The 13,604-nt window shown below is 41.9% G+C and overlaps 2 protein-coding genes across 2 annotated transcripts in view; both read left to right on the top strand.

Annotated features, from left to right (window-relative positions):
* Positions 1-1,809, top strand: part of sspo (SCO-spondin) — an 82,367-nt gene extending 80,558 nt beyond the window's left edge. The window contains exon 111 of the mRNA XM_029755695.1: positions 1,118-1,809. Coding sequence (XP_029611555.1) covers positions 1,118-1,140 — 23 coding nt within the window. The 3' untranslated portion in view covers positions 1,141-1,809. The remainder of the gene's footprint in view (positions 1-1,117) is intronic.
* Positions 1,810-2,667: 858 nt separating this feature from the next.
* kcnh2b (potassium voltage-gated channel, subfamily H (eag-related), member 2b) overlaps positions 2,668-13,604 on the top strand; it is a 283,242-nt gene continuing 272,305 nt past the window's right edge. The window contains exon 1 of the mRNA XM_029755692.1: positions 2,668-3,316. Coding sequence (XP_029611552.1) covers positions 3,241-3,316 — 76 coding nt within the window. The 5' untranslated portion in view covers positions 2,668-3,240. The remainder of the gene's footprint in view (positions 3,317-13,604) is intronic.

Here is a 13,604-nt window from a genome sequence, read left to right as displayed (position 1 = left end):
AGGCCCGCCATAGTAGTCGCTAGAGCATGATAGGACAAGGATATCCCGGCCGGCCAAACCCTCCCCCAACCTGGACGAAGCTGGGCGAATTGTGCGTCGCCTCATGGGTCTCCCTGTTGTGGCCGGCTGCGACACAACCCAGGATCGAACCCGGATCTGTAGTGAAGCCTCAAGCACCGCGATGCAGCCCTATCATGCTGACCACACTACATCGCGCGCATGTTTATTTTGTCCACCCACACCAGACGCGATCAGGACACATAGGTTGAAATATCAAAACGAACTCTGAACCAACTATATTGATTTGGGGACAGATCAAAAAGCATTAAACATTTATGGCAATTTAGCCAGCTAGCTTGCTGATGCTAGCTAATTTGTCCTGGGATATAAACATTGGGTTGCTATTTTACCTGAAATACACAAGGTCATCTACTCCAACAATTAATCCACAGATAAAATGGTAAACCGAGTTTGTTTCTTGTAATCTCTCCTCCTTCAGGCTTCTTCTTCTTCTTCTTTGGACTTTATATGGCGATTGACAACACACTTTAAGGTGTGTTACCACCACCAACTGGACTGGAGTGTGGACCTCAGTCCATCTTTCAATCACTCATGTGGGTATATGCTCCTAAAAACCAATGAGGAGATGGGAGAGGCGGGACTTGCAGCGCGTGACGCTTCACAAATAGAACCAAGTTCTATTTTAGCACCTGGCTACGCAGACGCTCGTTGACGCGCGCGTGCAGTGTGGGTGCAATGATAGAATAACATGTATGTGTCCATTTATTTTGCAAAACACTCGCGCACACGACTCGGGCGGTGTGGTCAGCATGTGAGACCGCTGCGCCACTCGGGAGGCATGAAGACTACATTTAAGGAAAATCACAGCTGCCAATCTGTGTTACTCTTGATATCAATCAAATGTATTTATTTATAAAGCCCTTTTTACATCAGCCGATGTCACAAAATGCTACACAGAAACCCAGCCTAAAACACCAAACAGTAAGCAATGCAGATGTAGAAGCACGATATATGATAATTTGGCATTGTTATTACAAAGCAATTATCTTCAATACCTCTTATTTCATGGGTGTGTTTGCATTCTTTTCATACACAGGGGGAGATCTGTCCAGACGCTGAGTGTGTGTGTATAGGCCTGGTGTGTGTGTGTACGCAGAGGGACAGACAGACAGACGGGTGGACAGACCAGGTGTCCTGATTTCCTGTGGTCCATAGTCATTATATGACTGTATCAACTATCATAGAGTGCCTTCTGAAACTCTCAAATCCTTTACACTGTATCAACAATCATAGAGTGCCTTCTGAAACTCTCAGATCCTTTACACTGTATAGTGTTTTGCTACTTTTCTAATAAATCACTAGTGGTTTTTATGAAAACATTTTCTGTTTCAATGTATTATTCTGTAAAATATATATATATATATATTTAAAGATTATGTAATGTTATGTTTGCTGCTGAATGTGACATCTATACCAGTAGATTTGGTAAATATATGCACATATCCTATGCATGTCTCTGTGAAATGACTGGCGTGTAAAATTTAAACAAGAAATCTCAGAGAGAAAGAGAGAGAGCGAGAGAGAGCGTTTCACAACGGAAGGCAGGCTGGAAGAGCTCACTGGGGGACGCTTACATGAGACCACCGCGTGACTGTGTCCTCTCTCTCATCCTGACTAAATAAGGGAGTTGGAACGAGAGGGAGGAAGCTCGCCGCCCAGCGGAGCGCTATTGATCCCCCCTCCACTTCACATTACCGCCTTAATAAAATACATTAAAGTCTATCAGGACAGCATGTGTTATTGTGTGTTTTTTGTTGTTGTATTTAGTTAAGAGGATACTGTGTATCGGTTGGGAGAATTGAGCGTCATGCTGTAAAATAACATCAAAGTGGATCAGACAGTACCAACAACATGCATGCTGCACGCGGAGCGCCCTTTGTCTATCTCGCACTTGTGACGAAAGGGGAACCCCACATCCAGTGCTCTTACATAGGCAGTGACGTGTCTGCTGGTCTGAAGACACTTCATTATGAGACAATTGAGGGTGAAGCCCCAGCATCCTTCCATGAAATTAACAAAGCGCACAGTCTCAAAAAAAAGCGCATTTTGTTAGAGGTGAGTCAACGCATTGGATTTTCGATTGAAATTTCACCTTTCATGTGGAATTAGACTCAGAGCCTCACAGTGAATAACGACTGTTGTGTGTGCCAGTTCGGTTGAAATCTTAGCCCACGCAGTGATGTCATGTGGGCTAGCCTACACCTGTGAATGTAAATGCAGCTGCACCTGTGTGGACTGTCACAGACACCTAACCGTTTGACAACAGAGGCAGCTGTTTGGTTTAGCCTATTTTAAACCAGATGCTGTTAGCTCTCTGTAGTTCCAGCAGGCAGTTCTTCAGAATAGTCGCATCTCTTTCCCTTTGTTAATTCGCCTGCGCTGCTTCTATGCTAGATGGGCTGAATTAATGTAGGATATTTATATTACTGACCACATAATTATCAAAATTATGACTATATGTAATGGCTGACGAGGTTGTGCTTTGTATTGTCAGCCAATATTTCAACAGTTCTATTTGCCGACGACGAAGGGTTAAAGAGGCGCAGTCGCCACCACTGGTAAGCAGAAATCATCAATGTTGAGCGCACAGACCACACTCCTCCAGAGCGATCACATCTCAACGAACTAGCACGGACGTTACCCTACGTTTTCTTCAACTAGACTACTGGTTTCTCTCTGTTGCTTCCATCGGGTGCCGCGGAAACAGTGAAGAATAAGGCCAGGAGGAGAGGGAAAAAAGGACGCAACTATGGCAAAACCAAGGTTCCTTGGCAGGCTGACCGACTCCCCCTCCCCAGAGTCTGCAATGACAAATGACAAGAAGTAACCTCTCGTCTTGCCTTTCACCTGAGAGGATATCATTTTTGACAGATCAAGGGACGTAAACAAACACTGGCTCCTCTCCTTGGAAACTGGAAACTGTCTAGCGATCCCCCTGGCGCGCAAATAAAGTGGAGGCTCATTTCTAGAACGCTACTTTTCACTTAGAGGACTGTCCACTTGGTCCATCTCATGAAGTTACAAAAACGGAGGTCGAGGATTACAGTGTTTATTATTCTATGACGAGGGCACAGTGAATGTCGTCCGTTTGTCGGGACTCGTCGACGTAGAGGTCAGCATCGGCGACAGAAAGTCCAACAACTCCAGCGTACAGCAAAGATGCCAGTCCGAAGGGGTCACGTGGCACCACAGAATACTTTCCTCGATACCATCATTAGGAAATTCGATAGTCAAAGTAAGTGGTTTGATTATTACATGCATTTTATTATTTGCGTCCAATAATCAGTTCGTGTCTATTAGCCTATGAATACATAGCCTAAACAAATTGGATGACAACCTTCGGTAACATAAGCCTACCACATTCATTTTTCTTTGCATGGTAAGAAAAATGTGACATGCTCTTTTGCAAATATTTGACAAATATGATGCAAATAATATTGAGTAATTTATTCTCTTGAGAATAGTGATAGGCCTACAACTCTGGAGCTTTAGGTTTTGCACATGTTATTATGAGGACTTTATGAGAGCAGACTGAAAATGGAAACATAACAAACGATGCTGGTATGACATTATTGAGTGAAGTTAAGAAACACAATGTTGCAAAATACAGCTTGCCTGTACATTTTTTAAATGGAATGAAAATAATCACCTCAGCACCATAGATTAAATAAACCATATTGTAAAACAAAGTCCAATCACTTCAAACTAAATTATGTTGACGACTTAAATTTCAGTTTTGCATTTCTTATGCAGTGGGTAGGTGACATGATATGTTAAAAATATATATTTGTGGATGTTTTGTACATTCAACTCTAATTATGTGCTAACTGTATGTACATATTGAGCGATGCCAAGAAGACGACTGACCAATCACATTGAACACAGGAGATAGCCAAGTCCTAGAGTTTACATTCACACTGTGCATACAGCACAGTCGCAGTCTCAAATCCTGCTGAGATGAAATTATTTGGTCTCTCACGATTAAATGGAATCTGTTAATGATCAACAATTGTGCTCACAAAACAAGGCCCATATTTATTGTTTTAAAGCTGCAATATGTAACTTTTTGTCCGACCAGACAAAATTCATATAGAAATGCTAGTTATAGATCTGTCATTCTCATTAGCTAGGTTTCCATCCAATTGGAGACAGATTTTCATGGGAATATTCTAAAATATGCGTAAAGAAAATGTAGCATTTTCCCACCAGTGGTGTGTTTCCACCAAACAGACTTGTTGTGGATACAAATCAGTGCGTAATGAAGTAGTGCACACAAAATGTACTTTTTCGCTTTAGCTTTCATGTACTGAAGAACATTTATAAGTTCAATGTGTTTCCATTTGTCACAAAAACTGTTGTGTTAAATAGCAAATGTGGGTAGGCTGTGCGGGTAGTAAGCTAGTCTACATGATGAGATTATTATGGATAGAATATTTTTATTTGTCAAAGGGCAGTCAAGCATCGACCATCATGTCAACGGAATCAGACCCTCGATATTTATTGGAAAGGATCATCAATATCACCGTGCACTTTCACCAACCATCATACGTTATTTCATCTGTAGCCATCTGTAGCCTGCATGCATTCCTGAGTCGTAGAGGAAGGACCGCACACCATATCATCGCATATCATCGCGTGACTCCAAGTTTACTGCAATATGATGGTTATTATATAAATGTTTACACATAAAGACGTTTCCACCAACATTTCTTGCATAATTAATTTTACAGACACAAACAAATGATCTGTCTGCATTATAAAATTGTAACGAAACCTCCTGTTTCCGTTACAGCTGTTGTGATTTTTTTTTTACGGTATTACTTTTTTATACGATATGAAAGCAAGTCTAAGAAGCGGTAGATCTGTTCTATGTGCGCTATTTCTATGCTTACCGTTCTTAAGTGTTGTTTTTGTGTCTTGTACTTCCTGTTTTGTACACCAGCTTCAAACAGCTGAAAATACAATATTTTTGGTTATTGAAAAGATATTTCATGGCGGTTTAGATGGTACAATGATTCCAAATACTATACTTGCTTGTTTTGTCACATAAACTGACATTTAGACGAACTATTAGAATTTTAGTAACCAGGAAATGGCAGAGTAATTTCTGCATATTGCACATTTAATAGTTGACTGTTAAATTTAAAAAGTAAAAAGGAAACATGTCACCTGATTGGAGCCATGAGCTTTCTGACCCGTGATGTCTGTATTTCAGTTTTGCAAAGTTTTGGCAAGCTTCAATGGACCTCAATGGCCTGCGGTGCTATCTTTGATGCAAATGGACACGTTTTTCCATTTGTAAATTGTCCCATAGATGTGACTTTCTTCCCAAGCATGGCTGATGGAGAGGTGGTTAACACTGGTGTCACGAACAGTCACCACATCACTGCCTTAGGGAAATTCACTTTAATCAGGGCCGAGAGAGAGAGAGAATTTGAATACAAATCGGATGTGAGTCAGGGGAGTAAAAAGTGAACAGGAATCAGCAATCAGCATCTAGCACCTCTGGCCTCAGCAAGAGCAACCTGATGGTGTTGTCCACTCAGCCACAAACCACCTAGCCTTGTATGCCTCTTTTCTTGGTGCTCCTACGTAGTGTCCTCCTCCTCATACACTTGACTGAAAAGGACAAATTGGGTGCAGAGAATAGACCAATAAGCAGGATTTTATCATAGGGAACACTTTCCAAATTTACAGTTGCCCTTGAACCTTACAAAAGGATGAATATATGCCTTTTGTATTACAGTAGCCTATGTCTAATTCCGGTTAAGCACATAGAAATATTCTCAGTCTGCATGCACCCAGAGCCCAGTTTGCACACGTCTGGTGCCTGCTAAAGGGGAATCATTGACGTTTTCTTCCTATGGTGCATTGACAGTGTTCCATGCCAATAGTTGCTAGACATGGATAATTCACTAGATTACTGAAAAAATGAATGATCCCTAGGCACCTCAAGGAGCTGCTGCATGTTCCTAAAGCTTAACATTATCTTGTCAATGTTGACTTTTGATATTGTTAGTACGTCTCTCCCTAAGTATGTCTGTGCTATTATGAATTGGTTTCACTCAGTTTTCTCAGTCAAAGCAAAGCATGAGGCTTTGATTTCAGTTTGTTTTATTATGTTATGGATTACCGCCGCTATGCGTTCTTTTACACTGAGTGTATAAAACACCTGCTCTTTCCATGGCGTGCAGTGAGTGCCAAAAGTATTGGGACAGTAATGTTGTTGTTTTGGCTCTGTACTCCAGCACTTTATTCAAGAGAATAAATTACTCAATATTATTTGCATCATATTTGTCAAATATTTGCAAAAGAGCATGTCACTTGTTAGATTTTACTGCATAGTCGGGACAAGAAGCACAAGCATTTCGCTACACTTGCATTAACATCTGCTAACTATGTGTGTGACCAATAAAATTTGATTGGATTTTGGATTTTGACCTGGAATGCTTTTCCAACAGTCTTGAAGGAGTTCCCACATATGCTGAGCACTTGTTGGCTGCTTTTCCTTCACTCTGCAGTCCAACACACCACCAGGCTGTGTAAGGGCTATTTTACCAAAAAGGAGAGTGATGGAGTGCTGCATCAGATGACCTGGCCTCCACAATCCCCTGACCTCAACCAAATTGAGATGGATTGGGATTAGTTGGACTGCAGAGTGAAGGAAAAGCAGCCAACAAGTGCTCAGCATATGTGGGAACTCCTTCAAGACTGTTGGAAAAGCATTCCAGGTCAAAATGCAAAATCAAATCAAATTTTATTGGTCACACACATAGTTAGCAGATGTTAATGCGAGTGTAGCGAAATGCTTGTGCTTCTAGTCCCGACTATGCAGTAAAATCTAACAAGTAATCTAACAAATTCACAACAACTACCTTATACACACAAATACACACAAATGTAAAGGGATGAATAAGAATATGTACATATAAATATATGGATGAGCGATGGCATAGGCAGATGCAGTAGATGGTGTAGAATACAGTATATACATGAGATGAGTAATGTAGGACATATAAACATTATTAAAAGTGCCGTTATTTAAAGTGACTAGTGATACCTTTATTAAGTCCGTTTATTTAAGTGGCCAGAGATTTGAGTCTGTATGTTGGCAGCAACTTCTCTATGTTAGTGATGGCTGTTTAACAGTCTGATGGCCTTGAGATAGAAGCTGTTTTTCAGTCTCTCGGTCACAGCTTTGATGCACCTGTACTGACCTCGCCTTCTGGATGATAGTGGGGTGAACAGGCAGTGGCTCGGGTGGTTGTTGTCCTTGATGATCTTTTTGGCCTTCCTGTGACATCGGGTACTGGAGGTGTCCTGGAGGGCAGGTAGTTTACCGCCGGTGATGCGTTGTGCAGACTGCACTACCCTTGCAGTTGAGGGCGGTGCAATTGCCGTACCAGGCGGTGATACATCCCGACAGGATGCTCTCGATTGTGTATCTGTGAAAGTTTGTGAGTGTTTTAGATGACAAGCCAAATTTCTTCAGACTCCTGAGGTTGAAGAGGCGCTGGCTGTGTGGGTGGACCATTTCAGTTTGTCCGCTGTTTCCTGAAGTCCACGGTCATCTCCTTTGTTTTGTTGACATTGAGTGAGAGGTTATTTTCCTGACACCACACTCCGAGGGCCCTCACCTCCTCCCTGTAGGCTGTCTCGTGGTAGGCCTCAATTTAAACTTTATTTAACTAGGCAAGTCAGTTAAGAACAAATTATTATTTACAATTACAGCCTACCAAATGGCAAAAGACCTCATGCGGGGACGGGGGCTGGGATTAAAAAAATAATAAAATAATAAAGGGGTCTAAAGCGCTGCACCTCAGTGCTAGAGGCGTCACTACAGACACCCTGGTTCGAATCCAGGTTGTATCACAACTGTCTGTGATTGTGAGTTCCATAGGGCAGCGCACAATTGGCCCAGCATCGAACGGGTTTGGCCGGTGTAGGCCGTCATTGTAAATAAGAATTTGTTCTTAACTGACTTGCCTAGTTAAATAAAGGTTAAATAAATAAAGAAAATAAATTATAATAGGACAAAACACACATCATGACAAGAGAGACACCACAACACTACATAAAGAGAGACCTAAGACAACAACACAGCATGGCAGCAACACAACATGACAACAACGTGGTAGCAGCACAACATGGCAGCTGCACAGCATGGTAGCAGCACAAAACATGGTACAAACGTTATTGCACACAGACAACAGCACAAAGGGCATGAAGGTAGAGACAACAATACATTACGCGAAGCTGCCACAACTGTCACTAAGAGTGTCCATGATTGAGTCTTTGAAGGAAGAGATGGAGATAAAACTGTCCAGTTTGAGTGTTTTTTGCAGCGCGTTCCAGACGCTAGCTGCAGCGAACTGAAACACCCGTTATGCCAGAATGTGACTGGCAGAACGGGTGTTGTATGTGGAGGATGAGGGCTGCAGTAGGTATCTCAGATAGAGGGGAGTGAGGCCTAAGAGGGTTTTATAAATAAACATCAAGCAGTGGGTCTTGCGACGGGTATACAGAGATGACCATTTTACAGAGGAGTCTAGAGTGCAGTGATGTGTCCTATGAGGAGCATTGGTGGCAAATCTGATGGCCGAATGGTAAAGAACATCTAGCCGCTCGAGAGCACCCTTACCTGCCGATCTATAAATTATGTCTCCATAATCTAGCATGGGTAGGATGGTCGTCTGATTCAGAGTTAGTTCGGCAGCTGGGGTGAAATAGGAGCAATTACGATAGAGGAAACCAAGTCTAGATTTAACCTTAGCCTGCAGCTTTGATATGTGCTGAGAGAAGGACAGTGTACCGTCTAGCCATACTCCCAGGTACTTGTATGAGGTTGTAATCACACCGGTCGGGAGAGCCAAACCACTTGACCACATGACCTTTGTTTAGGAGGTGTTCAGAACAAGGTGAATGGCAGAGAAAGCTTGTTGGACACTAAAGAAAGTTTGTTGTAGAGAGTTTAACACAAAATCCATGGAGGAGCCAGCTGAGTAAAAGACTGTATCACCTGTATCACCTGCATATAAATGGAGGAGAGAGCTTCCTACTGCCTGAGCTATGTTGCTGATGTAAATTGAGAAGAGCATGGGGCCTAGGATCAAGCCTTGGGGTACTCCCTTGGTGACAGGCAGTGGATGAGACAGCAGATGTCCTAATTTTATACACTGCACTCTTTGAGAGAGGTAGTTAGCAATCCAGACCAAAGACCCTTCAGAGACACCAATACTCCTTAGCCGGCCCACAAGAATGGAATGGACTACCGCAGTGGTTTCCAAACTTGTATAGTCCTGTACCCCTTCAAACATTCAACCTCCAGCTGCGTACCCCCTCTAGCACCAGGGTCAGCGCACTCTCAAATGTTTTTTTTTTGCCATCACACTATACGATACATTTATTAAACATAAGAATGAATGTGAGTTTTTGTCACAACCCGGCTCTTATCGGACCAGGGCACAAATAATAATATAATAATAATCATACATTTTGCTCTTTATTTAGCCATCTTTCATATAAAACCTTATTGGTTTATAAAACATTGTGAATAACTCACCACAGGTTAATGAGAAGGGTGTGCTTGAAAGGATGCACATAACGCTGCAATGTTGTGTTGTATTGGAGAGTATCAGTCTTAATTAAAACTTCTTATGGATACGTGGGACGGTAGTGTCCCACCTGGCCAACATCCGGTGAAATGGCAGAGCGCCAAATTCAAATTAAATTACTATAAATATTAAACTTTCATGAAATCACAAGTGCGATACATCAAAATAAACCTTAACTTGTTGTCAATCCAGCCAAGGTGTCAGATTTCAAAAAGGCTTTATGCGATTATCTGAGGACAGCGTCCAGCACACAAATGCATAACAAATTATTTTCAACCAGGGAGTTGCGACACGAAAGTCAGAAATAGCGATATAATATATGCCTTACCTTTGAAGATCTTCTACTGTTGGCACTCCAAAATGTCCCAGTTACATTACAAATCGTCCTTTTGTTCGATAAATTCCTTCTTTATATCCATAAAAACTCAGTTTAGCTGGCACGCTTCAGTCAATAATCCACTCGGTTTCCCTTCTTTAAAATGCATACAAAATGAATCCCAAACGTTACCAATAAACTTATCCAAACAAGTCAATCAATGTTTATAATCAAACCTTAGGTACCCTAATATGCAAATAAACAATAACATTTAAGACGGAGAATCGTTATTGTCTTTACCGGAGATAAACAAAAAGAACTCGCTGTCTCGGCCATGCGCTTGGAAACACTACAGCCAAAATGGGAGCCACTTAGAAAAACTACAACTTCTCCCTTATGTTTCCAAAAACCAGCCTGAAACTCTTTCTAAAGACTGTTGACATCTAGTGGAAGCCCTAGGAACTGCAATCGGGGATGATTTCGCCCTATTATAAAAGTGCCAGGCATTGAAATCAGTGGTATGCTGATTTATTTTTAATGGTTTGTCCTCGGGGTTTCACCTGCCATTTCATTTCTATTATACTCACAGACATGATTTTAACAGTTTTAGAAACTTTAGAGTGTTTTCTATCCAAATCTAACAATATAGGATATATGCATATCCTAGCTTCTGGGCCTGAGTAGCAGGCAGTTTACTTTGGGCACGCTTTTCATCCGGACGTCAAAATACCACCCCCTACCCCAAAGAAGTTTTAAAGCATTTTCCACACACTCTGTGCCTGTATTTAGCTTTCATGCTAGTGAGGGCTGAGAATCCACTCTCACTGAGGTACGTGGTTGCAAAGGGCATCAGTGTCTTAACAGCGCGATTTGCCCAGGCAAGAAACTCTGTGAGTGCAGCCCTATCCAGAAATCTGGCAGTGGCTTCTGATTAACCTTTCTGGCGCAGCCGTTCCGCTACCCACCTCGACAACATCCGGTGAAATTAAAGAGCACCAAATTCAAAATACAGAAATACTCATTATAAACATTCATAAAAGTGTTATACAACGGCTTAAAGATGAACTTCTTGTTAATCCAGCCGCTGTGTCAGATTTCAAAAAGGCTTTACGGTGAAAGCATACCATGCGATTATCTGAGGACAGCGCCCTGCTTACAAAAGCATACAAACATTTTCAAGCCAAGTAGAGGATTCACGAAAGTCAGAAATAGCAATAAAATGAATCACTTACCTTTGATGAGCTTCATCTGGTTGCAGTCACAAGAGTTCCTGTTACACAATAAATGTTTGTTTTGTTCGATAAAGTTCCTCTTTATGTCCCAAAAATTCTGTTATGTTGGTGCGTTTTGTTCAGTAATTCAATGGCGGTCACAACATGCAGACGAATACATCCTAATTGTTCCAGTAAAGTTCATCGAAACATGTCAAACGATGTTTATAATTAATCCTCAGGTTGTCTATTGTCTAAGTAATCGATAATATTTCAACCGGACAATAGCGTCTTCAATAGAAAAGAAAAACAACGAACGGCGCAGATACCAAAACATCTTGACCACCAAATTCCATTTGATGTCACAAAGCTGTTCAGTACTTTAAAAATATCCTCTCATGTTGTCCTGGTTTCCAGTGGTTTGCAGAAGAGGATGTCTTCCTTAATTGACCCCCATAAATGTAACGGACATATACCAGGAGCTGTGCCAGGCTCGCCACGTCTGTTGACTCATCCAGCTGTTCCGCATATAATTCACTGGCTTGTATGCAAAGCAGTAATTGTTTCAAAACGTCTCCTGTCTTGTCACTTATGCGTCATGAAACAGTGTTGTTTGATGAAGATATTGTCTGTATAGTTTCTTTGGCCTTTTCCCCCAGCATTGTCCCAGCCATATCCGCAGCAGCAGGAAGAATTAAGTAATCCACAATATTATGGGACCACTCGGTAGCTCACCATGTAAGACGCTTCTAGCCCCTTCTTGATAATGGTATCTGTTGCTTTTATACATGTCGTACTACCCGAAAGTCGTCTTTATTCCCGTGGCTTATTTTTCAAATTGTCATGTTTCGTTTCTAAATGTCTGCGCAAGAGTAAAGGTTTCCTGCAAAGAGAGTAACGGTTAATGTGATTGGATGTTAATTATTTGACTAGGCTACCTGTATTTGACGTTGTGCTGTTATTTCACTGAACACTAGATGGTTAAAACATTTTGGGGGCAGTGAAATGAGGCTACTCAGGCGAGAAAAAACCCCAAATGTTTAGCCCTGTTGGAAAATATAAATATACTGTTTGAAAAACACTTGATTAACAAGGCAAAATCGAAATTGGTCTTTAAAAGCTAGGATCAGCTTGATCTCCCCCTTTAAATAAAGGGCGCACTGTGGCTGCCTTCTAAGCAATGGGAACCTCCCCAGAGAGGAAAGTTACAGATGCACAAATATTAAACCCCCAAGACCTGTTAACCTCTCACCATTACAGCAACAGGAGCGATTAGCATTTTTGGGGGGGATATGATATTTGTGCGTCTGTAACTTTCTCACAAAAACAATTTGTCACTGTCCCAATAATTTTGTAGTCCACTGTAGACTGACCAGGTGAATACAGGTGAAAGCTATGATCCCTTATTGATGTCACTTTTTAAATCCACTTCAGTCAGTGTAGATGAAGGGGAGGAGACAGGTCAAAGAAGGATTTTTAAGCCTCGAGATTATTGAGACATGGATTGTGTATGTGCCATTCAGAGGGTGAATGGGCAAGACAAAATATTTAAGTGCCTTTGAACGGGGGTATGGTAGTAGATGCCAGGCTCACCGGTTTGTGTGTAAGAACTGCAATGCTGCTCGGTTTTTCACACTCGCAGTTTCCTGTATGTATAAAGAATGGTCCACCAACCAAAGGACATCCAGCCAACTTGACACAACTGTGGAAAGCATTGGAGTCAACATGGGCCAGCATCCCTGTGGGACGCTTTCATCACCTTGTAGAGTCAGTCCATGCTCCAACAAATTGAGGCTGTCCTGAGGGCAAAAGGGGATGCAACTCAATATTAGGAAGGTGTTTCTAATATTTTTTTGTACACTCAGTGTACGCTTGTCTTGTAAAATTCTCCTGTGAATTATATACTGCTCAAAAAATAAAGGGAACATTTAACAACACAATGTAACTCCAAGTCAATCACACTTCTGTGAAATCAAACTGTCCACTTAGGAAGCAACACTGATTGACAATAAATTTCACATGCTGTTGTGCAAATGGAATAGACAACAGGTGGAAATTATAGGCAATTAGCAAGACACCCCCAATAAAGGAGTGGTTCTGCAGGTGGGGACCACAGACCACTTCTCAGTTCCTATGCTTCCTGGCTGATGTTTTGGTCACTTTTGAATGCTGCCGGTGCTTTCACTCTAGTGGTAGCATGAGACGGAGTCTACAACCCACACAAGTGGCTCAGGTAGTGCAGCTCATCCAGGATGGCACATCAATGCGAGCTGTGGCAAGAAGGTTTGCTGTGTCTGTCAGCGTAGTGTCCAGAGCATGGAGGCGCTACCAGGAGACAGGCCAGTACATCAGGAGATGTGGAGGAGGCCGTAGGAGGGCAAC

The sequence above is a fragment of the Salmo trutta genome, chromosome 6, assembly GCF_901001165.1.
Source record: "Salmo trutta chromosome 6, fSalTru1.1, whole genome shotgun sequence".
Taxonomy (NCBI): domain Eukaryota; kingdom Metazoa; phylum Chordata; class Actinopteri; order Salmoniformes; family Salmonidae; genus Salmo; species Salmo trutta.
This window is presented reverse-complemented; position numbering and strand designations above follow the sequence as displayed.